The 27,665-nt window shown below is 39.5% G+C and overlaps 2 protein-coding genes across 8 annotated transcripts; one reads left to right on the top strand and one right to left on the bottom strand.

Annotated features, from left to right (window-relative positions):
* Window positions 1-184: 184 nt before the first annotated feature.
* Window positions 185-2,105, top strand: LOC128255500 (alkylated DNA repair protein alkB homolog 8). The gene has a single exon (XM_052985141.1). It carries the CDS (start codon window positions 195-197, stop codon window positions 2,037-2,039), a length of 1,845 nt encoding a protein of 614 aa, XP_052841101.1. The 5' UTR covers window positions 185-194; the 3' UTR covers window positions 2,040-2,105.
* On the bottom strand, window positions 2,050-27,665 carry LOC128255502 (uncharacterized). Of its 7 annotated transcripts, XM_052985145.1 has the most exons (10): window positions 27,300-27,664; window positions 20,682-22,062; window positions 18,921-19,062; window positions 10,829-10,977; window positions 10,599-10,762; window positions 9,805-9,999; window positions 9,613-9,639; window positions 5,625-5,672; window positions 5,359-5,556; window positions 2,050-4,279 (listed from the first exon to the last, which is right to left on the bottom strand). In XM_052985145.1, exons 2-10 carry the CDS (start codon window positions 20,725-20,727, stop codon window positions 3,665-3,667), a joined length of 1,584 nt encoding a protein of 527 aa, XP_052841105.1. In that variant the 5' UTR covers window positions 20,728-22,062; window positions 27,300-27,664; the 3' UTR covers window positions 2,050-3,664. The 7 variants fall into 7 exon arrangements, with proteins under 7 accessions (XP_052841105.1, XP_052841106.1, XP_052841107.1 ...); XM_052985146.1 differs by lacking the exon at window positions 9,613-9,639 and having other exon boundaries at window positions 27,300-27,663; XM_052985147.1 differs by lacking the exon at window positions 9,613-9,639 and having other exon boundaries at window positions 10,829-10,971; window positions 27,300-27,663.

The raw sequence follows: 27,665 nt of genomic DNA, 5'->3' as shown, positions 1-27,665 counted from the left end.
ATTAGTATATTAATTGAGGCTACCTTAACCTAAAATATGCTACGTATAAATATTCAAATTTCTTATTTTGTTCTCGAAAATTGCGCTTATCAACTAGTTCCACGAGAGGCGAACCAGTTTTATAAAAGGGAATTCACAAATTCGGCTTATACCCATAGAATATATTCCTTAGGTGTGTACACACTGGTCACAAAATGCACGTTGATGAGAAACCGCAAAAGGTAAACAAGGCTAAAAAGGCTGATAAAAAGCAGCGTAGATGTCTGGCCATTATTAAAAGTGACTGCGATGTAACCCCGAGTGATGACCCTACTCCATATTTGGCGATCCTCAATGTGGGACTCAGCAATGGGCTCACGGAGGAGAACTTACTCCAAGCGGCGAACAAGTCCAGCGGAAAGGTCACCGAGGTGATCATGTTGCCTGGAAAATCATATTGTTTTGTGGTCTGTGCCACCCTGGAGGACTCCCAGCTTATATATCTGGGCATGCACAACGTCTCCACCATAGGACAACAGGGAGCTGTGGCCTACCTGAGTTACATAAAGGAGTTACCGGCTCTTGCGGGCAAAAGTGAGTGGAACAGACATCTTCCCAGTGGCCTCGTGGTAATTCCGGATTTTGTCAGCGAAGAGGAGGAATCAACGCTGCTGGAAGCCATTGCTGCAGATGGGAAAACCTCTGAGGGCTCCGGCACTTTGAAGCATCGAATTGTCAAGCACTTTGGCTATGAGTTTCTGTATGGAAGCAACAATGTAGATCCCTCAAAGCCTCTGGATCAATCTATACCAACAGCCTGTGATGTTCTATGGCCACGACTGGAAAATTCTTCATCCACCTGGGACTGGAGCACTCCGGACCAGCTGACGGTGAATGAGTACGAGCCTGGTCATGGAATACCTCCGCATGTGGACACACATAGTGCCTTCTTGGACCCAATTCTCTCGCTGTCCCTGCAATCCGATGTGGTAATGGATTTCCGGCGAGGAGAGGAGCAGGTCCAGGTCAGATTGCCGCGACGCTCCTTGCTAATCATGTCCGGCGAGGCTCGCTACGATTGGACGCACGGCATCAGGCCGAAGCACATCGATGTGGTGCCCAGTGCATCAGGAGGTTTGACCACACAAGCCCGTGGCAAGCGGACTTCCTTGACATTTAGACGCCTACGAAGAGGACCCTGCGACTGTTCGTATCCCATGCTTTGCGACACTCGACAAAGCAAGGCACCACAGGAATTGTCAGCCTCCCTGGCTACGCAAGCCGTCAGCCTGGAGCAACAGAATGTCCACGAGGTGTACGATAAGATTGCGGACCACTTTAGCGAAACGAGACACACACCTTGGCCACAAGTGGCCGGATTTCTAGAATCATTCGATCCCCAGTCCGTAGTGCTGGACATTGGCTGCGGCAACGGAAAGTATCTGGGCTGCAATCCCCAACTCCTCGCCATCGGTTGCGACCGCGCCCAAGGACTGCTTGCTGTGGGCCGTCGAAAGGGACAGAATGTGTTTCGATGCGACTGCCTCAGTGTGCCTGTGCGCTCGTCCAGCATCGATGGCTGCATCAGCATAGCAGTCATACATCACCTGGCAACTGGGGAGCGTAGACTGGCCGCTATCAAAGAGATGGCACGGGTTCTTCGACCAGGAGGTCGTGCTCTGGTTTATGTTTGGGCCAAGGATCAGCGAAAGAATGATAAAAAGTCCGCTTATCTCCGGCAAAATAAAGCAGTAAATAAGGAACGCACCACCGAGCAGCAGCAACGCCAGAAGCAACACCAGCAACTAGAAAAACTGGCCAACAATACCCCACTGCCCGTGCACACCAATCGCACTGAGTTTCAGCAGCAGGACGTGCTGGTGCCCTGGAAGACCAAGGATGAACAGAGGACCACATACCTGCGCTATTACCACGTCTTCGAAGAGCAGGAGCTTGAGAGCCTGGTGGCCCAGCTCCCAGAGGTACAGCTAACTAAGAGCTACTACGACCAAGGAAACCACTGTGTGATATTCGAAAAGATTTCGAAAAACTCTTTATGAAACGAGGTCATTACATTTATGTAATTCGTTTATTTGATTTCAAAAATACACATTCACACATTTTTATTTTTGTTTTGCGTTAGCGAATCGAACGTAACTAGAACTTAGTTAAGCTTACTGCTGAACCATCCAAATGATGTTCTATTTATTGTAGCTTTGGACCATAAATTGACAATTCCTTAATTACAATGTTTGTGTTCCACTGAAGAGTGTTTCAGTTGTTGTAGGTACAAGTGCGGTGTTTATTTACATTTTCTTTTGTTATTTCATTTAAACGAACTGGATAGGAGAGATTTCAAGTGTCTAACGCACAGGTGGAAAGATAAAATTTGGAGTATCATAACTAATATGTATAGAGACTACCTAAATCAGTGAGCAGGAGCAAATGGGGCTTGGTGCTAGCTGGAGATTCCTATAATAACTTCACTATATAAACTTCTATAAATCCATCAATATGTACGCTTAAGGTCTGTTATAATCTTTTGCATGGGGTAAAGTTCGAGCTACAGAAACATCTACACGGGATACATGTAAGAATCTGGTTTTAAAAACACTCTCAGAAGTCATCCAGGGCACTTACTTGACAAAAACTCTACATTTAGTTAGTGGTTTTGAAATATAATGCTTACCGCTAATTATCGACTAGTTTACAGTTTCAAACGTTTCGCTTTGGTCGTGGGTACAGTAGAGTAATTGATATGTTAGCAAGTAACATTTGGACTATGTGATTTCGTCGTCTTAACAATAAGTGCTAAGTGTATAGAGTGGGTCCGAATACCTCTAGGATACGTAGTAGAGTCCTGCATGATTCAACTGGTCTTTTTTTCAGTTTTAACAAACAAATCGAAATTCTGTATTTAATTCATTAAAACATCTTGAGAAAGGTTTCAACACCTGTCGATTCTTGCAGGGCTCTTAGACGCATGTACGTAATTTTACTGGGTGTATAAATATAAATATATTCAGTAAATCTATATAGATCGCGTGTATAACAGTTGTGGTGCCCAAGTGGTTTTGTTTTTTTTTTGTTTTTTTTTTTTTGGCTATATGTATAGGAGAACAGTTAAAGAGAATTGATTTATTCGTTTCAACAGCTAGGGTGAGTCTACAGACTAGGTTAAACCAGAAATTCATCATCGTCGTATAATTAAAGCCTGATAGTTTACTTGTTTGTTGTTAAAGCTGATTTATCAGTTAATAGGTATGTATACACACATACGCAATCGACTCGAGTCCTTAGGTTCTACAGATTACCATTGTTTTCGTTTATGATGTACATATGTGTATACTTCAGTCGTTGTTGAATATACAAAGCTTTCTTTGCCTGGTGATGACCACTGGTACAATATCTTTTTGTGTCTATCCTATTATCCTAATATCTTGTCCTTGAACTTACTTTTTTGCGTTCTCCATTTTAAAGCCTCTCACCGAAACACTTATTTGAGCAGCTGGCATACTTTCTCCAACTCAATTTTCTCGTCTTAGATTACTTATGTAGGATTTGGATTTGGACTGGGGTTTTGTTGTCTGGGACTTTTGGTATTTTTGGTATTTAAGGACTGTCCAGGATGCGGGGTCCAGTTGCCTTGAGCACGAGCTTAGATAAATGTTTCGGCTGCCATTTGTTACAAGCACTCCGCCAGCGGTGGCTTCTCGATGGGCGGCGAGGGACCGGATACGGAAACCATTGGCACGGCACTGATCTTGGGCTTGACGATCTTCAGCGCGAGGTTGCCCAGGTTCTTGGGGCTGCTGTGCGGCGACGAGGAGGCCGTGGAGGATCGCTGATGCACCAGGACCCGCGGCTTGGCCTCGATGGCAATGCTGGGCGAGGACGAGGTCGACACACTGGCCGTGGCCGTGGCACTGGCCAGAAGTGGCACATGCACCAGTTCCTCCACCGTCTCCGCCGAGTCCTGCGACTCGTGGACCACGGCAGCCGCGTCGCTGTGGATCAGTGCCGCCGTGGACAGCGTGTCGCCCTCGTCGTCCTGCATGTAGGGTGGCGGTGCCTCCAGCGAAATGCTGCCCACGATCATGTTGGCCGTGGTTATGGCCGCCGATCGAGCCAGCAGACTTGTAACGGCCGTGGGCGACTGCTTGCCGTCGTGGATGACCGGCAGGCGGAGCAGCTCTCCTCCAGCGCCGCCGCACTCCTTCAGCTCGATGTCATTGCTGTCCTGCGAGAGGTGCTGCTGCTTGCAGGATTCATCGTCGGTGCGCCATGGGCGCAGACTCTTCTGGAAATTGGTATAAATTTAAACAGATCATTAAAGTTTAAGCTCAGTAGTCGTATGGTGTATGCGGTGATTTGTGCAAATATGTTTTTCAAGGTAAACAAAGCTTAATACAGATCACTTATAAACTACTTACTTTTTTCATAAAAAAAATATTATTATGACTTTTTAAATTAGGTGCCCCAATAGTAGAATAAACTTAAACTTAAACTGATGACAATGGACAATTTTAACCATTCAAATAAAGTTAAAAAAGTCTATTAAATATTTAAACTGTATGGACCCAAATAGACTTTCAATTTTAGAAATATCCAGGACTTATGAAGAACTATTAAAGGTTGGTATTAAAAAGCATATGGGTATTTAATAAAAGTAAGGGAAATTTTAACTTCTTTAAATAATTTAATGCTATTTTAGACTGCCGATATCACAATTTTGAATTGTGACTGGGAAAAAAGTGTTAAATCTGGAACAGCTCAGAGAAACTTATTTAATGTCTCAAGTGATAAAAACACAACTTAATTTTATGTAAAAAAAAACATGGAAGAAAATAATTTTATTTGATTTTTTAACGCTGTTCACAAATTGAGATTTTTTAATTTCACTGTGATTTTTAAAATTATAATTCTACATATTCGCTTCTGCTTAAGTTAGGGAATCAAATGAAAAAAGACCATGTGGAAGAACCATACGACTTTTAATTCGCAAAAAGTGTACTAAAATCGGATGACCACTCTTAAAATTAAATTAAAAATAGCGCAAATACTATGCTTAGAAAAGTCTAGTATATCATAATTATATGCGCTTGGGCCTTAAAAAAACTTCTGTTAGGCCTGTGTAATATATATAAATAAATTATATAAATAAAAAAAATAATTAACATGTCAAACAAAATATATATTTTTTTTTAATATGACACAGTCGAAGGTCCCAGTTACTAACACCCTCAATGCCTTACAAGAAATTCCTTTAGATTTATTATTGTTATTATCTACGTAATGTTACAAAATAAAACAAAACAGCACTGCATTAAACCTGTCTGTTATCTTAGTATTGAAATCGACGCTTATGTCTGCACTCACCCTGCGGCCGTTGTCCGTGATGTTCTCGGCACTCTTGGCCTTCCGGCAGAGCACACTCTGGGATCCGTGGCGGCGCAGGAACTCGATGGAGTCGAAGCCCCGTCCCTCCGAGGACACGAAGATGGCCGAGTTGATCCGGCTGCGCGTGCAGCGCTCCGAGATGGAGGTGGAGTGCTCCTCGGCCAGCATGTGGATGTGCTGCAATGGAAAGGATGTCAGTGGGGGTCTCTGCTGGCTGCAGCCGCATCCTCCGGCCAGTTGCTTACGCGGCTATTGCAGTGCAACGGTGGGTGGGCACATTCACTGCTGTCGAACTGCGTCCCGCAGGCGCAGAGCAGCGGCAGAGCAGAGGCAGAGGGAGAGAGAGGGAAGAGAGATAGAAAGAGATAGAGAGGAGAGCGGAGTAGAGCGGACAGTTCTCTTGGGGAGTCACACGCACAACACATAAGCCCACTAACAACGACCTCCCGCCACTGGAACAACAAGAACAGGAGCAAGCGACAAGCGTGGGACAGACTACCTGGCTACAAACTACTGAGGGACAACACACGAAGCCGGGACACAAGCGGATGCGGATTGCGGTCTGCGGATTGCGGATTGCGATTTGTGATATTTGCTGTGGCAGAAGTGAGCGAGTGCGGGCCTTTTCCATCCAGTGAAGGTACATAGCTGCAAGTTTTCTGTACAAAGTGGTGGTGGTGATGGGTGATTGGTGCGAATTGGTGCTCCGGTCTGCAATCTGAAGTGGAACTCGAAATCGAAATCGAACTCGAACTCGAACGGGAACACGAACTCCAAGCAAAAACCACGTGCACGTGCACCACAAGCTGCAAGTGCTAGTGCTGGGGGCCAGTGTTGGGAACACCCTGCTCTTTTTGGTGGACAAAGTCAGTGGCTCAACCTTTGGCGAGGGAACTCCCAATACTCAGTTGGGAAGATTTCGGTGGCTAGCCATACAAAATTATTGAATTTTAATATAACCAAAACAAAACCAATGTTTAATAGGATAAATGACTGTCAGAAAAATATATAATAGGCTTGACAATTTGTGTATTCAAAATAATAAAATGTAATTGAATGATAAATAAGTTAATTAATTGTCTGAATAAATTAAAACTTGTTGAATTTAATGTTAATTTATTGGATTAAATCATCTCTCCCATTATATGCAATTATTTCATTAAATGGCGCAAAAAGTGTTTGCATAAACAAAATGTACTCTTCATAACAGACACTATTTAAATTTGCATAATTTTTTTAAACGCATAAATTGTGTGCAGAAATCATATGGTATATCATTTTAAAATGGTAGGTTTTAAAATGTTTACTCAATTAGGGCTTATATGGTAATTGAAAAAATTTTATTTGAATAGGGCTTATAAGGTTTTTTTTGGGAAAATTATATGTAAATGAAAAACTATTAAAGCTTTTAGAATTCTTGGAAACGGCCATAAAATTTTCAGTAATCAAATTAACAAAAATTAAGCATACTGGTGGGCCAAGTCAAAAGTTTTTAAACTTCGATACAAATTTGGTTTTAAACTTTGATAAAAACGTTAAGCTTGTTCGCAAGTATGTGAATTGATTTCAGTTCCTAAAAATCTCTTAGAGAGGGCCAACACTGCGTATGAGTAACAAGCGCTTAAACTGGATTGCAGGCCATAGCTCCACTTTTTGACAAGTACTAAACACAAAATCCCTGAGAAAGTAAGATAATAAAATGAATGTGTTTGAAAAATTTAAGCTTCACCATTCCATGCTCCCTCGCCCAAGTGAGCCACTCTGTGTTTCTATCGTCCGCCCAACACTAGCTGGCTGACTTACGCTGGCCGGCTCGCTGTAGTTGCTGTGGTTGAGCACCGACGACTCGGTGTGGATGGTGTCGCTGGCCACCAGGCTGTGGTACTTCTGCATCTGCAGCTGCATCGTCGAGGAGGCGCGGCTGTCGCGCGATCCCTCCCGCGAGCGGTCCGCACAGGAGTACTGCCTGCGGTACTGGCGCCTCCGCCGCCCGGCACTGGCCGAGGATGCCGCCGACGCCGCATCGGTGGTGGCCCCCAGCTGGTGATCAGCGCATGCCAGCGCTCGAGGCTGCAGCGGAGGCGGGCGAAAGTAACTGGGATCGTAGCTGAACTGCCGCCGCCGCCACTGGTCGTACTGCCTATAGTGGCTGAAGAGGCGGCGGCGGCGCAGTATGAGCTGCTTCTTGGCCTCCAGCACCTCGTCCTCCTCGACGAAGGTGCGCTCCTGCGAGTTCTTGAGGATGCCGCGCTGCTGGGCGAACTTCCGCTGCTTAATGGCGCCCGCCTGCAGCGGCAGGATGCGTTGGACGACCGGCTCCTTCTCTCGCTGAAGCAGCTGCTGGTCCTCCTGATCCTTGTCCGGGACCTCGTCCCCCTCCACCTCGATGTCCATGTCCCCGTGGGCCCCTTCCGCGCTGTCGACGTTCTCCAGCACATTGGCGCCCACAATCGACTGATTGTCGACGCTGGGCCCGCGCACATAGGTGTTCACCGGCGTGCCATGGCCATGACTATGGCTATGGCCATGTCCGTGGCTGGAGGCCGCACTCACGGCCGCCGAGGAGGCTTCGCGGTGCGCTGGTTGCTAGCTCTCCACGTCCGCCTTGTGCAGCAGGGCAAACTGGCAGCCGCAGTCGCGCTCCAGCTCCCTTCGCGGATACTGGAAGCAGCGGTCGAACAGCCCACAGCCCTCGCAGCGGGGCAAACACTGTTTGTGTGCGTTGGTTGGCCAGCGCCGCGGCCAGGGCCAACCAAAAACGCAAGGATCGCGACAGCAGCAACGGTAAGAGCGGCAGGAGCAGGAGCAGGAACAGCAGGAACAGCAGGAACGAGATCAGCAGGCGAGAGCGAAGTGAAAGTAGGGAACGTTTGGTCAGTGAGATCTCGGGAAAGCGCCAACCTGAACAGCAAAGCTCAAAACCGAAAACCAAAATCGCTAAATGCATTAAAAATACCGGCGAACAACTCTAACTAAAACTTGGCTTTTATGCTTATGTCAAAATATATTAACTTTCATTGAAATTATTTCGAAATGATTTACTTTTATAGAATTTAAAATGTTTCATAAATTTAATTATTAAAGGGATTTTTCTTACAGAATTTAAACTGCATTATAAAATGTATCTTCAAAAGCGATTTTTCGTAAATGAACCTCAATCTAAGAAATTGTAATTTGCTTAAAAGAGTACACTGATAAAAATGTTATAAATCCGATTAATTTATTCGATATTTAAATGTTTGTGTCTTTGATTTTCGTGAAACATTACATTTGGCTCAAAATTTAATTTGACTATTTTTTTAAATTGCATATATTGTGTATAAAACAAAATACAAAATTTGGACCAATATTTTTCTTGTTAATTTAATTATTTAAATATCAAATCTTGCAATTCAATATGCTTTGTATTTAAAATTATTTTACAAATTTAAATTTTGTATTTAAAAGCCAAATATAATATTTGATATTACCACTCAGTGTAATATTTTAAATCAACAAAAAGGATATTTTTATAATACTGAAATCTGACATTGAAAATTAATCGCTTCAAGTTTTTTTTTAGAAGAGTTCGGCTGTATGTATATGGAATGTGGATAGTACGAGTTATAAATTAGAGGTGCTCTCATATGCATAGCGCATCCTGAGCCTAATGAATCTAGGTGAATTCGCTAGTTGACTTCGGCGGACCGAAGACTTCATACTCTGCAGAAAGGCTAAAGAATATATGCCACTGTTTAGATCCACAGAGTATGCCCCACAACTAGTGCCAAAGCCTACGGAAAAGAAAGCCGAAATAAATGAGAAACTAGCACGTGCTATCTTAGCAAGCAAATCATAAGAAGAAACAGTCGAAAACGTCTGAGTGCTACAGGGAAAATGCATTAAATATTTTTCCGGAGCAGAGTATTTAAATCTGCAACCACCAATTTATCAAATTTCACAAACGGACCACAAAGTAGCAGAAAAGCTAAAGAAGAATTTAGTTGATAGGAAAGGATTTTTTAATTAACTTCTAGAACATTCTCGGGGAATTTTCAGATATTATTCAGACTATTTTTAATGGGTTGGTCTAGGCTGTGCACGGATTAAATAGGAAATTGTGAGTGTACTGTTCAACAGGAGTCGAATATTTTCTTGAATTGATGCATAGAAAAAAAGCGAATAAAATGCAAAGATATTTTTGTTTGTTTCGTATATAGTAAGTAGTTGGAAGAATTTGTTGTTTTTGAATACCTTGACAAAGAAATCGGGGTGTAGGTTCTAAAAATGAAGCATAACAAAAACGAAACGGAGATAAGTTCCTTCGCGAAAATCCAAACGCTCAGCGCTCCGTGTTATCCTAGAGGCCCGCACAACCATCGTCCTCACCTCCCCGATCGGGATCGGGACTGGGACTGGGATTGGAGTTCCTCGAGTGGCACTTACCTGGTGCGAGTGCTGGCCATTGCATCCGCTGGCACTGCAGACTCCCGTGCCCGGCACCTTCAGCTGCTCGTGCTTGTAGTCCGGCTGGTAGGGCAGCAGCATCCGGATCTTGCCCCATCGGTTGAAGAACAGCGCGATGGCTCCGGCCCACACCATCAGCACGATCAGGACGATGCCGATCTCCACGCCGCGTATCTGTAGAAGGCAATTCACATAACGATTTAGGTATAATGGCGTCTTTTCAAGGCCTAAATTGGGTGGTTTTAGGTCCCTAAATGTACAAATATACTTTGCGAGTGTAGTGGCGAAATGCTACAGTTTACAGTGCCTATTTTGGGGAGTATATAGAAAATAAGGGTACCACTGCCCTAAACGTTTTTTTCTGCCATTAAAGCAGACTTATAACTATAAAAATTCAGAACATATGAAATTCAATACGTTAAGTCTTGAACAATAACCTAATACTCACATCCTAATCCTAAACATTTTGCACACAAATTAAAAATCTTTTCAGTATGCAAGAATTACCTACACTTTGATTTAAAGAATAATGAATTGTTCCATATGTAATATAAAAATCAAGTTCCTGTCTGTATAAATAGCAACAAAATGGAAAAAATGAAATGCATCAATTTTTAGTTAAAAATACTAATGTATACTTTAGTCTCCATTGCCTGTATTCTGCAAACTTTTCTTTAAGACTGTTAAATACTAAAACTGGTTGCTTAGCTAGGAACTGTCATTTTCAGTGCGGATGGTTTAGTACTTGATCTTTGGGTATCTTTGAGTCTTACAGTGGGCAATTCCCTGGTAGTTGCATGTGTTAGGGTGTTCGTGGCTGTGGAGGTCACATCGTCGCCGAAGATGCTGGCATTTGCGCTGCCGTTGCGACCGCCGTTGCTTCCATTACCATAGATACCCGGCGGAAAGTCCTGCTGTGAGGTGTTCCTCGGCAGATCTGGGGGGATGAAAAATCAAACGTTTGTGATTACGGCCAAGAGTCTAATCCACGGAGGGTACTCACCCAGCGTCTTGAACTTGATCTGACCGCGACTGCGATACTTCTTGCCCTGCCAAATGGCCGTCACAACGAGCGAGTACTGTGTGCTGGGCAGCAGGCGATCCAGGACAATGGCCTCGCTGCTGCCAGCGACGTCCTGTACAACCCTGTAACTTAAATTAATTCAATTACCACTCTCGAACGGCAGCTAAGGGTGAAAGTGTGGAGGTGGGGGGGCTGGAGGTTGGGGATTGGGCGGCTTGCGGCGGATTGTGCAATCGCATGTGTGTCTGTCTGTGTGTGTGTGTGTGTGTGTGTGTGTGCGCTAATTGAACAAACTATAACATTCCAGTCGTGAAATATGAGGCCGGTCCGTGTTGGTAATTACACCATTGGCCAATATTTCACTTTGTCACTTTCGCCACAGCCGGAGCAGTTAACAAACATGTCCTAGATTTGCCAATGAAGCTCACATTACCCACCCACCACCGATCCTGTTCCTTGCGCCGAGTGCGTGGGGCGGCAGAAGTGTCCCAGTTTCCCAGACTTCTGGCCTTTGTGCACCGGCTTCTATTACTACGGCCGTGGCAACAACAAGCGCCTGACAAATGATTCATTATTCATACATGTAACAAACACACTCCCCCACAGACCACCCAATGGCCCCCAGTGGAACCGATGTCCGAACAGAAAACAGGGCACAGAAGTGTACCGCTTTTCGCCAGCAGACGAAGAAACAACAAAGTCGAACAAGCAAACGTAAATGTTATAAAAACAAAACACAGCTAAACATTGCCGTCTTGTCGATCTATTAATGCTCTTAATTTATGCAAATAAATTAAGGACATTTTTTAAAACATGCTAAACTGACATTTTAAACGATGCAAAAATGTTTATTGTTTGTAAAAACATTTAAAAACTCTAACGATTAAAAACACATTATGATCTTAATTTATGGGAGTAAATTTAAAGCATTAAAACAAAACGTTATAATATATTTACAAATGACATTTTAGACCATTCAGCAAAAAAAAAAACATTTTAAATCCTAGCGATTACAAACGCATTTATGGTAATTAAAGAAAATTTTAAAATTAGAAGAGTAAATATTTTAAATGCTGTGCAAGCCAATTTTAACATAAGCTAATAAATATAACGGTTAGGTAAATATATCTTATTATGATAAAAAAAAATTTTAAATCTATAGTTATATTTGAAATTAATGAACAAGTAGGCATGTAATAGTCAAGTGAAAATTTAAATAAATTTATTTAATTAAAGTTCAAAGTAACCAATTTAAATATGTAAAATGAACATACAAAAATGTATTCAAGTCTCAAGATCCTAAGATCAGGAGACGGTTTCTGAGGATCCTGATATCAGGAACCCGATACAAGGGTCAACATCTGTCAAAATTTTTAAAATTTTAATTTAGTTATAGAAACACAATAAAATACCAAAAATGCATACCAACAGAAAAAGGCAAGTAACATAACCGAAAACTTGAATTCGTGTAACAACAAAAATGCATTCGTAATATAAAGCCGTATTTGCATTTAATATTTTATATATGTTTACATTATGTTTATCATAAATATTATTTTTCCTCAAAAAGGTTTACTTTTATTATGTTGGTCCCACTGTTTAAACTAGCATGCATCATTTTAATTGGTGATCTTATCGGTATACACTTAATTAAGACAGGTTTTTTCTATGTTACAAGTATCATAAAAATTTTTGCTAAATAAACACAAGGGTGAAATAAATGCCTTGAAAAATGTAATCAAAAAGATTACGAATCGAATCCAAAAAATAATTTGAATAAAATTCTACAATTTTGCCTCCCTAAAAAAAAAGGTATTTGAATAAAAAGGTGAAACCTTGAAAAAATCCAAATTCCCTTTGATAAGACTACCAATTGACACGATTTAAGGACTTAAGAGGGCTTTTTACGGCTCATTGTGAATTTACATCTGGCTGGTCCGCAAAAACTCTTCTCATTTCGCCCGCGCCGGCGGCTAAATAATTGATTAGCAGCCACATGTGTCACATCCATTTGCACCGGGCCAATAGACATGCGGCCGCAGGGCAACTGGAATTGGGCCGACTTGGGCAAACATCGGTGGATGCGATATGCCATATGTGACAGTGCCAGACGTTGTCTAAAGTTTCGCCGTTAAAGTTTTCATCGTGTGGCGACGCCTGGGGAAAAATCAAATTTAATACCCGGCTCTCGTACCGCCTTCTCACTGTTTGGCATTAAATTCGCCGACGAAGCCGCTCATTATACACAATTTAAACTCACGCCATGGCTAAAATTTTACTGGTAGTTTTCTGGGTGGATCCTTTGCCCTTTCGGCCATACAAAATGCAAGCGAATTTCCTCAAAAAGGAAGGAAGGAAGTTTCTAATTTTCTCGCCGGTTTTCCTTTCTCTTTACGGCCTGATTGTGGGCTTTGAGTTATTTGATATTCAGAAATATGGCTGGAAATATGCAATTCGGCCGGCTTTTCCTTTTTTAATGTCCCCTTTTGTGAGTGTTATCCGGTTCGTTCCGGTTTGATAAATAAAAAATTAGCTTGCTGGGCACCAGAACTTTCGCATTCGTTACTCAAACTTCGCAGTGTGCGCATACAGTATGTCATACAAAATATACAAATGTGTACTCGCACGAAAGGCAATTGGGGCTTCTAATGTTATTTAATAACTTATGACGTTCATGAGCTGGTCTCAAAAAACGTTACTTTTAGCTAGCTCGTGTTCCTGGATGCAACTAACCATTTATAGTTTGATCGACAGCCAAATGAGTTTCGTGACAATCGTCCTGCATTTGCATTAACTTAAAAATTCAATTAAAAATACGCATACGCCCCATTGGAAAGGTCTATCAATGTTCAATGAAGGACTTAATGGGCTGGATAGATAACTTCCAAGGAAAAAGCGAATGCACACATAGGAGTTCCTTAGAAACAACACAAAGCCTGCTTATATGCTTATATGGAAAGTACAAATCAGGTTTACGTTATGCTTGGCTCTATGCTCTCGATTCCATTTCCTGTTACTGCGGCCTGTGCACTTTTATGGCTTTTACTGGAAAATTTTTGTTGTCATCCGAGAAAACGACACGGCACAGCTGGCAACACTCAAATCTCATCCGCTTAGCCAGTACACAGCAACTATAGCTGTTTGTATTTGTAGGGGCCTTGACATTTCAATTTTAATAATGTCAAATTGGCTCTAAAAACGCAGATAACAATAATGAATAAATTCTAGAAAACGGCTACCTATTGATCGGGATTTTCCATCCACTCTGCCTTTGTCTTGTCCGCAACGTGAACATGTCCTGTCCGCCCCGCCCCTTTTACGCCTCTTGCCACTGTCCCTCCTCCGCTGGGACAGTAATTGTTATTAATTATTATTGTTATTGATGGTGCTTGACATGCTTGGACGTATTGAACTCCACCCCCTACAACAGCCACTCATTGTTCGTCAAGAATTTCATAAATCCACTTAGCAATTTAGAGCATGCATGGTACATTGAAACAAAAATTGTGAATTACATTAATTTGTTTCGAGAATTGTTTATTATAATATAAATAAATATTATAATATAAATATTACATATATAAATAAAAATTTATTTTGAACGTTTTAAAAGACAGTTTTCAGAAAAACTATGTACATTTTTATTTCGGCAAGCCGAAGTTTATACACCCTTGCAGCTATTGCAAAAATAAATTATATGCTTATGTATATGTTAAAAAAATATTGAAGCTAAATTGATATTCATTTGATCGTTTCTAGATATATGATATCGTTTTCCGATTTGAATAAATTTAAAAGCGTAATTCTGAATTATTAAACCATTAGGAGAGTTAACATTTTATTTTATTTTTTTTTTGGTAGTATGCCGATTGTTCCCCTGGGAGCGATATGATATAGTCGTCCGATTTTAATCAAATTTAAACTATATTCAGAAATAAAAAACAATTTCTATATCTTGAAGAACTTTCATGCAGATAGCTTTAAAACTGAGAGACTTGTTCGCGTAGAAACGGACGGACAGGCTAGATCGACTCTCCTAGTGATGCTGATCAAGAATATATATACCTGTAGGGTCGGAAATGTCTCCTTCACTGCATTGCAAGCTTCTGACTGAAATTGTAATACCATTTGCAAGAATATAACAATATTTGAACATTACTTTAAGACTTGTAGGCTACAATAAAGGTAAACTTAATAGCGACATAAAAATTTTTAATTTAGCATGAGTACCTTTGGTATATAATCATTCATCCACGTCTTTAAAAATAAATTTCTTTTAAATTATAGTTTTTCTTTTTTTTTTTTAAATACAAAAATTCTTTTCCTCTTGTAAGGCTTTGCAGTCCTATAACTTGAAAAATTCTCTGTGCGCACAAGCACGTGGATATCGATGTGTGTTCGGGCATATCTGTGTACCTGTCTGAAACGTCTAGGACAAAAGTCTATTCCAGTCGGGGAGCTCGAGCCCAAGGCAAGGCCCAAGCTAATGCCAAAGGCAAAGCTCGAGCCGACTCACCGTCAACGTGTCTATGTACAAATCATACATTATTCACGGGCACAATTTACTCGAAAAACGGCAGGAAGATAGAGCACAGGGAAACCACCGCCAACCGCCCACCATAATGACTGGCAGTCGGAAGTATGTAATACAACAAAAATCGATAGGAAAGTAACACAAAAATTAAAAACAAACTGACTAATAAATAATGACCAAACGAACGAGGCAACTACCGAAAAAACACCAGCTAGGACCCAAGTTTTGTAATAAAAATTTTGACATAGGCGTGAACTTTATAGAAGAGCGGGCCAGGAGCGGTAGTAACAACAACAAGAAGGCTTGGCGTTCGAATGGATTGGCGGGCAGTAAAAGACAAAACACGCTCATGCAGCCAACAGAAAATGGCCAACATACACACATACACACAGACTCACGCAAAACGGGCCATTAAATTGAAAAACACCTTGGAAAACAGTCGGCAGCGGACTGCAGTCAAAAGGCACAAAAGCCGAGCACTTAACTTATTACACGGACGGCATTCCATGGCATCGCGAACGAGCCAAACTGGCTGCCACTTGGACTTGGCCAACACGGAGCGGAAGTGCTTAGTTTGCTGGCGAAATATGCAAGCCATTCGGCCCATCTCATTCCCATCAGTACACGGCGATAACATGCACTTGAAATTAGCATAATACCTATTATTCCTTGTTAAAGTAAACAATTTTCTTTTCAAAAATCACTTTTTAATACAAGTTTCATTTAAACAATTGTACATTTTGATTGATGATCTGTTGATATTTTGAAAAGGCTAGGCAGGTGTAGATAGAACAAAACCATTGCCAAAACTACTTTTAGACATTTTTAAAATCATCGTTTTTCCTAGCACCAATAAATGTGATAATAGATTCCAATGCTTAACTTTAAGAAATATAATTTGTCATTTCAATCTGGTCCAGCTTGATATTTGTAATTTGTATTTTATGGTTAAATTGCAGAAACGTGCCAAGCTGATATTGAAATATTTGTTTTAATGGGTCAACAAATCACAGAAAACCATTTGTATTGACGTAGGACTAATAAAAAAAATTATTTTTGTAATACTTGATAAATTTGATATAATAGACAAAAACAAAATGTTTTTTTACAATAGAACAAAAAAGACAATCTCTTGTGTGCAAAACTTAAGAATTAGTGCGTTTTTTTCCAGTGTTCGGATGGGTAACTGCTCCTCTTCCGGTTGCCACGCAACAAACATGGCGATGAGAAATAGCAATCAGCGAGGATGAGATGTATAGAGGTGGCAATGCATATGGGAATGGTAAGATGGTAAATTGCAGGCAAAACAGCTGCAGCTGGGCTGCATTATTTCGGTAAATCATCAAGAATATTGCCATGAGAGTTAACTGAAACTGGCACGGTCCCAAAGTCCCTGACATATGTGTGCACATGAGAGCTTGCTGTTCGAGAATGTGGCAGTGCCAACGGTTATATGCTGGCAAACTTACCCAACTCGAACTTTTCACAACTCAAGTTCACCGTAAATCGCGCCTAATTGAGTGGAAATAATGTTGGTCGATAGAAGTTCTTAAACTTCGAACTACCTTATGTTTAATGGTGCTCTTCTTACTCTGGTGCACTTTATTTCCCTGTTGAAACTTTATTAAATAAATAAAACCCTTTAATAGTTCATTGACCATATATGAAACAAGTTCTTAAGACTTTTTTTAGGCATCAAATTGATGAAAATTTTTTTAAATATTTTTGATTATTGGTAAACTAACATTTATGTTATGTTACAAATACATTTTTTAATATGCATCGCTTTAGTAAATTTGAATAAGTAACTCAAATAATCTTTGTAAAAATCGGCATATTCTTAAAAACTCGTTATCTCAAGAAATATTTTAAATTTAATTTGCTTTGGACAGGCTTAAATCCCATTTTGATGTCAATAAGAATAAAGAGAACTCATGGAAAATTGTATAGGTCTAAAACGGTAGACAAAAGTTTTGCTTCACATGGGAAAATCCTGGGAAAGGCAGAATAATTTAAATTTTTTATTTGGCAGCTGGTGGTTTGAGTTCGAGAAATTCAGCTGTAATTTTCGGGAAGTTGGCCCCGCTTTGTGTACAAAACTCGCAATATTCGCCTTTGTTTTAAATAACTTGACTCCAAGTACACGCGGCTTTTGTTTTTCTGTTTTTCTTTCTCCCTGCAGTCGCCTTAAGTTTTCCATTTTCGTGTTGTAGCTTCTGCTTGGGGTTTTCCCACCCACTCCCTTACCTCGGTTTACTCTAACTTGGGCCGTTATTTAGCTCATGGCCAAGCAAATACACTCGCATTCGCACTGGCACTCGCATAGAAGCACAGAAGCAGAAGCACAAGCCTCAAGCAGGCGCACACACACAATTATGAGCGCAGACAGTGCTCTTGACTGACCGTTGCCACGCCCCCCGTCCCGCTGACGCCCCCTAGACTCTAGGCTTTTCGCCACAAACTCATTCCACTGGCCGTCAATTGCAGGCAGAGTTGTTTTTATTTGCTCGGACTCTGCATAAATGCAATTGCAATCGCCTTGCACGGAGAAAAATTCTACGCAAACTAGCTCTCAGTTTTGAAGCCGGATCAGAGGACTGTATCATATAGCTCCCATAGGAACAATAGGGCAAAAAAATGAATACAAATTATAATTTTGTTATTTTTTAATTTTTGTTTAAGTTTTTCTATATTTAATGATGGTTTATTATTTTTTATTTACGGTTAAAATTTGATTAAAATCGGACGACTATATAATATAGCTCCCATGCAAACAAAATTTAAAAAAAATATCAAAAATTGTATCTGCTCTAATTTTTATTTTTTTTTTAATTTTTTTTGGACATAGTAATGGTTTAATTGTTTAGATTAACGCATTTTATTTTATTTAACTCAAAAACGTTTTCATATAGCTGCCATACGAACGATCAAAAAATCATCGTTGCTTTAATGTTTTTCAAAACTTATTCGCATATGTTTAAAATGTTTAGATTTAGATTTAATGACTATAATGACTACTTTTGTCTTAAAAAATATTTAATTTTTAAACTTTGCCGAAGCTTGCTTCCTTACTTGTTAAATAATAATATAGAATTATTTGCTACTTTGAAGGCAGTATTTTAAGAATTGGTCATGTTGATAATAGAAATATAAATTACTTATTATTAATTATTTATTTATACATCAGAAAATTTGAAAAATAGTTTAACTTTCAATGTTTTAGTTTGGGGATATATTTTAGTATCACTTAAACGGTTTTAGCCCCTCTATTCAAAATCATCGATCCCAGTACGGTCGTATACTACATTGGAGCACGACCGATATTAATTAAAGTGCAAAAATGTACATCTAAATCGCATTAAAGTAAAAAAAAGGCAAAGAAAAAATTAAACAAAATTTTTTTTCCGTGCGCTAAGACCGCCCAACCTCTAAGCCTTTTGTGTCAGTCAGTTGGATGGTAAGTAAGTGTGCTTTACCGTCATTTAGACAGTCAAGTGGCCCGGCGGATTGAGTTCTAGCTTTGTTTGTGGTACCTACCTGTCATCCGTCGGCTTGTACGTCACGATGTACTTCTCGATGGGATGTGCCTTCAGATCGATTTGCGTCTGCCACGACACTCGGACCGCCGTGGGCGTCAGAAACGTAACGGTTATGTTCTCCGGCGTAGCCGGAATGGTGCCTATTATAACAATAATTGCTAGTTATTATGTCATTATCGCTGTAAATGCTTATAGTATATACATCAAAATAGTTCACGGGCACTGGCCAAGTTTATGCGTCGGGGGAATTAGCTGGATTTGGTTAAAGCGACGTCGTTAAGACATCAGCACTAAAGTTGTGTCATAAAATGAAGAGCTTTATGGATTTTCTTCAAGTCTTCTCTGTCCAATGAGGAGATTACCACTGATTCAGCTGTCAATCTTTAATCAATTGACCAGATGGAGCAGTGGTTTTTTGTTTATGGCTTTGAGGTCCCCCATTTTTCTTTCTTCCTAATAATTATGAACTTTACTGTTTAGTTGCTATCGATTTTCGCTAAGACAAACTTCTTTATTAGTTTAATACCCAATATTTATACGTTTTGTTCTTAAAATTGTTCTTAGCATGGTCTTTGACGAAATTCTAATTTACATTAATGCAAATGAAATGTAAAACATTTGAAAACATTTTGATGATTAAATGTTTTTGCGTGCATTTGTTTTATGTATACAAACGTATTTTTAATTTTTATATAAATATTTGGGCTTTTAATATAATAAATCATGTCTCATAAGCCCTATAGTCATGTTTTAAGTTTTGCTTTAAGCTGAATTTTTATTATTGGAATTTTAATTACGCAAATGATGAACCAACATTATAAATCTAAGTCGGACGTGTTGAAAGCCTTTTGTTGATACATGATTTTTGTTGGATAGAATTCTAGTCCACAAATGACGGAAATTTATTTATGGTAAATCTATTTTAAGCATTTATATTGGCTTAGGTTATGAATAAACATAAATTTGTGTTTAAGTTATTTAAAAAATCTTGCCTTGTTTTAAAGTCAGCTAAATGTGCAAATAAATAAATATCTTTAATTAAAGCAAAAAAATCTTTTCCAAAATTATTTACACAACGCTAGAGTACCATATTATATGCTAATTAACCTATATTTATTTAAACTCAAGCGATCAAATATCTTTTCTGAGACACTTGAAAATAACAATAATTTTGTATATATTCCAGGGAAAATTTTAAAATTGTATATTTAACAAAAGTTTAGAAGTCAATAAACGAAACCGCTAAAGTACCATATTAATTTTATAGGCTAGTTAACCTTTATTTATTTAAACTCAAGCGATCAAATCCCTTTTCTGAGTCAAAACACTTGAAAATATAAGTAAATATGTATATATTCCAGAAAACATTTTAAAGTTGTATATTTAACAAAAGCTTATAAGTCAATAAATGAAAGATGGTTATCGTGTGACCTAAATTCTTTTTCACTCCACTCTTTGCTCGTTCCTGAGGCAATATGTACTAAATATTTATATTGGTAGACATATCCAAAAATAAACTCAAGTTTGAATTAGACAACCGATAAATTCTTTTGACTAACTTTTCTACACTCAAAAAAAGAACTGATAGTTAAAATCGTAAACTTGACCTTTGACGAAACTCTAGTAAATTGGTGTACATAAATTGCGACAATTTGAGCTGGATTAGGTAACCCACTGCCACATTGTTGCTGCATATCATTACGACTTGTTCGAGGGAGCTTACGACCCTAAATTCTGGTAGTAGGGATCTGGTACTTACCCGCTAGGCAAGCGTTAACAAACAGCACAGCTATGAACACAAACATGCTTTCGTATGAATCCGGTTGCTTTTCGTTGGGGATGTCGATGCTTTTGTTGCCCTAGTTGGTTTGGCTGCTTGGCTGCTTGGCTGCCGGTTTCCCTTGCTTTCTATGTGGGCGGTCGGTTCTTCTTTTTTTTCGCTAGGGTTTCCGCTTGGCTAATTCGTTGTTGCAGTTTCTGTTTTTTTTTTCCTCACAAAATAGTTGCTTTAAAAATAATCTAACTAAACTAAAATCAGTCTTGCTGTTTTGCCCCACACTCCCGTTTTATTTGTTTGTGTGCCTCGTACTTGTACTCGTAATCAATTTTCAATTTTGCAATTGTGCAGCTGCAGCATTTCCGCTCTGTTCATTGGCTTTCCTGCTAATTGACTTTTCCAATGACATTTGCATTAAATTTTCCCCGGCCTGGCTTTGATATATTTATGTCCTTGTGGGGTGGTAGGGGGAAATTTATGCGTGTGTATTTTTATAACACATTTTTATGGGGCCCCGTGTGCGTCCGTCTCTCCGGTGTCTCCTGTTTGAAACGTCATCAAATCGAATCGCATTTGATGAACGTTCCGATAGTAGGCTATTATATAGTGGGAGATCCTGGCGGACGGGGGAAAAGTGGGGCTGAGGGAGTGGGGGTGAGGAATATTCCAACAGTTTTTCTGTTTCGTGCTCACTTCGGTTCAACTGGGGAATTATTCACATTGCGTTCGCATTTTGTTTTTGTTTTTGTTATTATTTTTATTTTGTTTCTGCTTCTGCGGCTTGTGTTATTATTGTGTGCTGTTCATTGCTTTTGGTGTTGCTGCTTGGCTTTATAAAAAATCAATAAAAAGCGACTTTTTGTCTGACAGCCGTTGATTTGGATGGCAACCTAAGTGAGTTTTTGTTTCGGCTTCCGTTTGTATTTCTATTGAGGTTTCAATTGGGGCTAGTGGCTGGCTGGCTGGGTTGGGTTTCGAATTTGAGCTCTGTTGCTTTTCGGCAATCGAGAGGGATGTTTTCGGGCCTTTACGAAATGAATTGAGGAAAAAGGTCCCAAGCGACCAACTGCCACCTGTCGTCGCCAATCCCTTGGTCCTTGGTCCTTGCTCCTGGGTCCTTTGTAATTCCTGCGGCTTCGTGCTGTCGCCCTTACTTAGTTTGATACATTTCGTATTTTGTTAACAATATTGGCATAATTGCCAAAGCATTTAGGCCGCATTTTACTCCACCTTTGGTCTTTCTCCGGTTATTGTTCTCCCTTCATTCACCGAGTGGTTCTGTTTTGATTTTGGTATTTGCTTTTTCTCACTGCGGCTGTGGCATGCGGTTAATTGTGGCCCAGTGTTTGTGGCCGAGAGGAGGCTGCAATAAATCAGAATGGCATTAATGGCCTGCGGCAAAATATGCGCATATATATTTGTGCAAAAACTATACTGCTAACTATATGTGAGTGGATGTTCAACATTTACATTAATTATAATGAGCTGTGTTCTCAACTCAATCATAATTAAGCGAATACGACTCATTCGTTATTCATTAACCAGATCGAAGCGAAAGAAACAGAAACGGAATCCAATTACATTATGTGCTGCATACTTTTTGGGGCCAGGCTTTTGATTTTAATTGGCATTGCGCATACGCCACGTGGGATACCTTACCTAGTTCAACACTCCCAGCACTAACCTCACACACACACACACACACACAATGCATACCTAATGTGTTATACATAATCCCATATTCATAGCATGTTTCATCTGCACCAGACAATTCAATTTGTGGATTGCCCCGATCATGCGTGTGTTTTGTGGGAATTCTGCCTTTGTGTTTACGGATTTTCGATTAGCATGCACGACTGAAAACTGTCTGGCTAACATGTGTGGTCCGTGTTTTTGCGATACCATGCTAGTTTTTTTCCCAACCTGTTGTCGGTGTACATTTTAGACTCTTTTATTGGCACCGTTTACTGTGATTTTGCGCTTTTCACAAAAGTAAACCAATAACATGTTACAAGCGGCTTCAGCATTTATTTTTATTGACATTGTAAGGGAACACGGCGCCCAGAGGACCGTTGCCGATTTCACTTGCTCAGAGAACCAATTGGGAAAATTGTCCATCAAACGCCTGTAAAAAAAAGGACGAATTTTTTTATGGCCAACTTTGAAAAGAAAAAGTCCTGATGGGACCTGCGACAAATCTGTTCCATTACTTTCAATGTTTTGATTATGGTCCAATGATCCAACACAAAAGTTGGCCGAAGTTTAACAGTTTGACAAACTGCCATAATCAAATTGTGACAATAAAAAGTATAAAATCCATAAGGTCTTGGGCATTTAAAAGTCGTTTAAACTTAATTTTTCCCGGCCTTGCCCTGGAATATTAACTTAAGTGACTGATAATCTTTTAATACATTACTCTCAACCTTATCCAAGAAAAAATTACCATTTCCACTTAAGTAAATAACTCTAGTTAGCAGCTGTCATTGTCCAAAGATAATTGAGATAGCTCTCACTGCCTGGGCACTCTTGTCCACATCTGAAAGCCTGGAACTGACCACGCCCCTCACTTTTATATGCTACCGTTGACCGGCCAACCGCTCGATACTCATTAAATTTATGCATTTATGTCTCATTTTTGTTGGTTGAGCGACCCCTAAAAGTTTAAGAACTTTTGGCCGTCACTTTGGCATGCTTCGGGCTTTCTGGCCAAGATATCAAAAGCCATGAGAGAATGTGTAATGAGTGAGCACACGCTTTGCAATTTAAATGATAATTTTTGAACGCAAAACGAAGTACATAAGGAATTAATATAAAAATTCCGAGGCAGAGTATTTCATTTAAGGGAGGAACAATATAAACGAAGGCATGGTGGGAAGATACACGGGATAATGTCAACACAGTTGCATAAAAATGACAGCTTTTTGAATAATAAATTACATTTACAAATTCCAAAGTAAAAATTTCATTAAAGGGGAGAAATAAAACCGAAGCAATGAGCCGACAGATGCTGGAATATTTAAGGTGAAAGTAATGTGGCTTGTAAAGGTGAAAAAAAAATAAATAATGCAAAAACATAAATCACATTTTACAAATTACTCTAGAGTTCCAGAGACAACATTTATAACAAAATTGTTAAAAATATGGCGGAAAGTTCAGTTATCTAAAAAAATTTATTTAAGAGAAAATAGTTTTTAATAGAAATGAAGAATAATCAAAAAATCATATAAAAATAAATCAGTATGAGATAAGTGGTTAAACGTTAGAAAAACTTAACTTATGCCAGACAGTACCAATACTTTTAGACGCCCCTAAAACTAACTAGAAAATTTAGAAAGTCAAAAACCAAGTTTTTAATTGGAGGGGGGAATAATAAAACAGAACCCAAGTGGAGGTGACGCATCGGCGGCGGAAAGACAGGTAAGTGGGAAAATGGGTTTGGAATTGTGTGAAAATTAGGAGCGAGTGCATGCATTCCCGCAATGGCAAATAAGTAGGTGAAAGCAGTTATCGTAAAATGAAAATGGCGGCTAGTACGCGCTGTCGCTTTCGCTTTCGCCAACGCTCTTAATTATAGCTACGTCCCATGCACACGGGCACTCACACTTGCAGCCGCATAAACACACAAGCGAACACACTTACCCACACCCACAAAACACACCGAGCTTCGGTGGATAATTTTTTTTATTGCAAACGGTAGCGCCGCTGAGACTCCTTTGGCATTTTGCGGCACTGTTTGGCTTAGCTGCCAACTGGCGGACTTAGGATTGTCAGCCGGGCAGACAATAAATCAATCAGCTGTGCTAACATCAAATTCCGGCGCAGACAATGCCCCTACGCCATATATTCCAGCATATTGGTATCCGCGTGTAGCGGTGTGTGAGCACTATTAACAAAAAGGTCAACTTAGCCGCTTCAATTGAAGGCGAAAGCCAAAAGCGGCGGACGATAGGAAAATGGGAAAAACCGGAAAAAGGCTTGTGTGCCGCTCTTTACACCGGTGCACACTGCTCAGAATTTTTTTGTCTATGCTAACATTAATACAAATGACTATAACTGCAAGCCAACATGGCGGATGAATAATATTATTTTTCAAGGTCTAAAAAAATATCTTAATAACATACAAAATAACAAATAAAAGACAGCATTGATCCGCGTTCAGTACGCTTTTAAGAAGTTTATCAAGAAGATCTTAAAAATTTTATAAAGTTTTAATCTAATATACGGTATAACACTTTTTTTCAACTAGATTTTTAGGAAAACATGGTGTTTGTGTAAAAACTAAAATTAACAATGCAGTCATATCAAAAAGGTTTAGAGCAAAAACACTTACACAAAAACAGCTAAGAAATCAAAAATTCTTTAACTCGATATACCAAAGTAAAGGTATTTTCGCCGAGTGTGGAGTATAGATTTGTACATGTGTGAGTACCTATGTGTGTGTGTATAACAATGTATAGAAAAAGAGAAGCCGAATGAAAAGGCGGCAACATGCTATTATGTCCTGGCCGTAAAAACAAAAAAGGAAAGTCTACAGAAAATAAGGGAAAACACTTGACTCCAATTTCGGCGAGATTTTCAGCAGCTCTGCTGGGAGCAAAGAATGGGAAACGGGTGATGGTGGAGAGAAAAGAAAAGGGAAAAGCACGATGCAGGCTGCCGTGGATGATGATAAAAAATTAAGCGCGAAGTGGCAGGCTAAAGTTGGCTTTAATTGAGTACTACTTTCAGCTTAAAGCTCGCGAGGAAGGGAGCTGACAAAAAAGTAATTGCAATAATGAAAGCTTAACATGAAAAAATTTTAGTCTCTGCACAGGAATTTACATTCTTATTTTGGTGTTGCCTATGCGAATCCCTATGAGAAAGTTTGAAACTTAAAAACAATAATAAACCTTTATACAATCTCAGACAATGGTTAACTTTCCAAAACAAAAAAAGATGTCTAAGAAGTAAAAATAAACAAAATGAATTTTAAAATAAAAGTTTAAAGAAAATATGTATTTAAACGTAAATAAATTAATAGTCTTTTCAATTGTGTTTTAATTTAACTAAAAACTTATTTCTGAGTAATGATTATTCTGATTAAGATAAGCTCGTAATTAAATGTACTTTTTTAAATAGATTTTTATTACACTACGAGTGGTGATCGCTTATTCAAAACTTTGTGCACAAAGATTTAGTAATAGACTTATATATTTATTTTCTGTTCTAAAATGTTATTTATCGAATCACACACTTATGGTTATAAACAAAGCGATTTGTAAAGATTAATCTATTGAATCGTTTTTAAAAATTTCTTAATTTTAAATATTCTTTTTAAGTGATTTTTTGTTTTGTTTTCTTTCTGGTTACATTTTTTTTAATGCATTCCTGCTGGTTTTTTTATATATTCTTATTCATTTACAAATCGATCTCGTTTATTAGCATATCGTTTAAAAAACACAAACAACTTCGGCGATGAAGAAATTTCCATTTTTAATCGGTCAAACTCTGCGGCATTTTGCTCGACTTCGCGCGAGTCCAAAAATACCGAGACCAAATCGTGCTAATATATATAGAAATGGGTGCATATACTCAAATATATCTAGACACGCTGCCACATGGTGGAGCAATGCACGCAATGCGGCGAGTGTGGTTGCGACGGATTTAAATTTAAAATGAACATTTACTCTTTCCGGGCATTTTGCCGCCGATCCGATTTTCATTTGACCTGTTCTAGTTGCGGTGAATGTGCGGATATATATTTATATGTTTATGACTACATGTGTATAGTCAGTCCCCTGTGGGATTTTTTGCTGGAAACGATTTGTTTATAATAACGTACTACGTGCGACTCGCTACGCATCCAATGGCCAAATAAAACAAGAGGAACTGAGAGAGGAAAGATGAAAAAGATTTACAGCGGTGCAAGGGCGTTGTATTAACCCACACAAATTCTTAAACATACCCAGGTTAATTGTAATTCGTTGATTGTTTTCGCAAACAAACTGAACAGAAGCATTAAAATTACTTTTTAATTGCCACAGCTGCTCTGCTTTTCAGGTTGTGACTGACAGAGTTCAGTCCATTAGGCCATTTTCCATTTCATTTCATTTACTTTTTCATCTCACTTAGCTTTCTTTCTTTTTTGCAATTTAATTGGCTTAAAATTCAGTCGTCGTCTTGAGAAAAGCCGCAAAGGACTCAAGACTTTTCCGTGTTAATTGAGCGACTGTCACAAATACACAAACATATATTTACACAGAAAATAAAAGAACGAATGAAATCCGTTTTATTTTTGTAAAAAACAAATTACATTATAATACGTTCTAAAATTGTAAATTTCTAGAAACGAATGCCCTGGCTTTAAAACAAAAATATAACGTCCATTATATGTAACTAGGTCTTATATGTGCAGTATGCGTAGTTAGCCTTAATGATATACCTAAAATTTGCTTATATTAGATTCCAAAAACATTTAAATGTGATTAACGTCTTTTGTTGCTGTGTACAAACAACAGTTTTAACGCTCGCGGCACTCTCAAAACACTCAGCAACACACACACAGTTAAGCCCTCAAAGGTTTTGCACTGTCACACAATTTACAAGTGGGCTTTTATTTACTTTTTGCCGTCGGACTGTGGTTAACCGGCTCAGCCACCTGCTACTGACACGCCTCTCCGGCTCGCCGCCTCCTCCGTTCGTCCGGGGTCCTGAATCTGTATATGAATCCCAATACCAATCCCTGACCCGATCCCTATTCGCAATCAGAGCTGGAAACGCGTGCATCCACTGATAACGCCGAAAACAAACACTTCACTGCGCTCAGTTCTCAGTTCCCAGTTGTCTATTAACTGCTTTCGGTTCACAGCCCGATTAACTGTGCTTTGTAGCCACTGACTTTTTCACTTCCACTTCCGTTTCCGGTTTCCGTTTGCTCGTTGTGCTGCGGCCGACGCGAAAACTACTACTGAAATGGACAGCCGAAAA

Source organism: Drosophila gunungcola (assembly GCF_025200985.1).
Source record: "Drosophila gunungcola strain Sukarami chromosome 2R unlocalized genomic scaffold, Dgunungcola_SK_2 000011F, whole genome shotgun sequence".
Lineage (NCBI taxonomy): Eukaryota > Metazoa > Arthropoda > Insecta > Diptera > Drosophilidae > Drosophila > Drosophila gunungcola.
The sequence above is the reverse complement of the archived record's forward strand: the minus strand, read 5'-3'. Positions and strand labels throughout refer to the sequence as shown.

Bases quoted from the DNA above. Each gene is read 5' to 3' on its own strand.
- LOC128255500 (XM_052985141.1), top strand. From the start codon at position 195: ATGCACGTTGATGAGAAACCGCAAAAGGTAAACAAGGCTAAAAAGGCT.
- LOC128255502 (XM_052985145.1), bottom strand. From the start codon at position 20,727: ATGTTTGTGTTCATAGCTGTGCTGTTTGTTAACGCTTGCCTAGCGG. The intron at 10,763-10,828 runs GTGAGTACCCTC...TCATCCCCCCAG, and splicing joins GATCAAGTTCAAGACGCTGG to ATCTGCCGAGGAACACCTCA. The intron at 5,673-9,612 runs GTATTCAAAAAC...TGCGGGACGCAG, and splicing joins ACCCCGATTTCTTTGTCAAG to TTCGACAGCAGTGAATGTGC.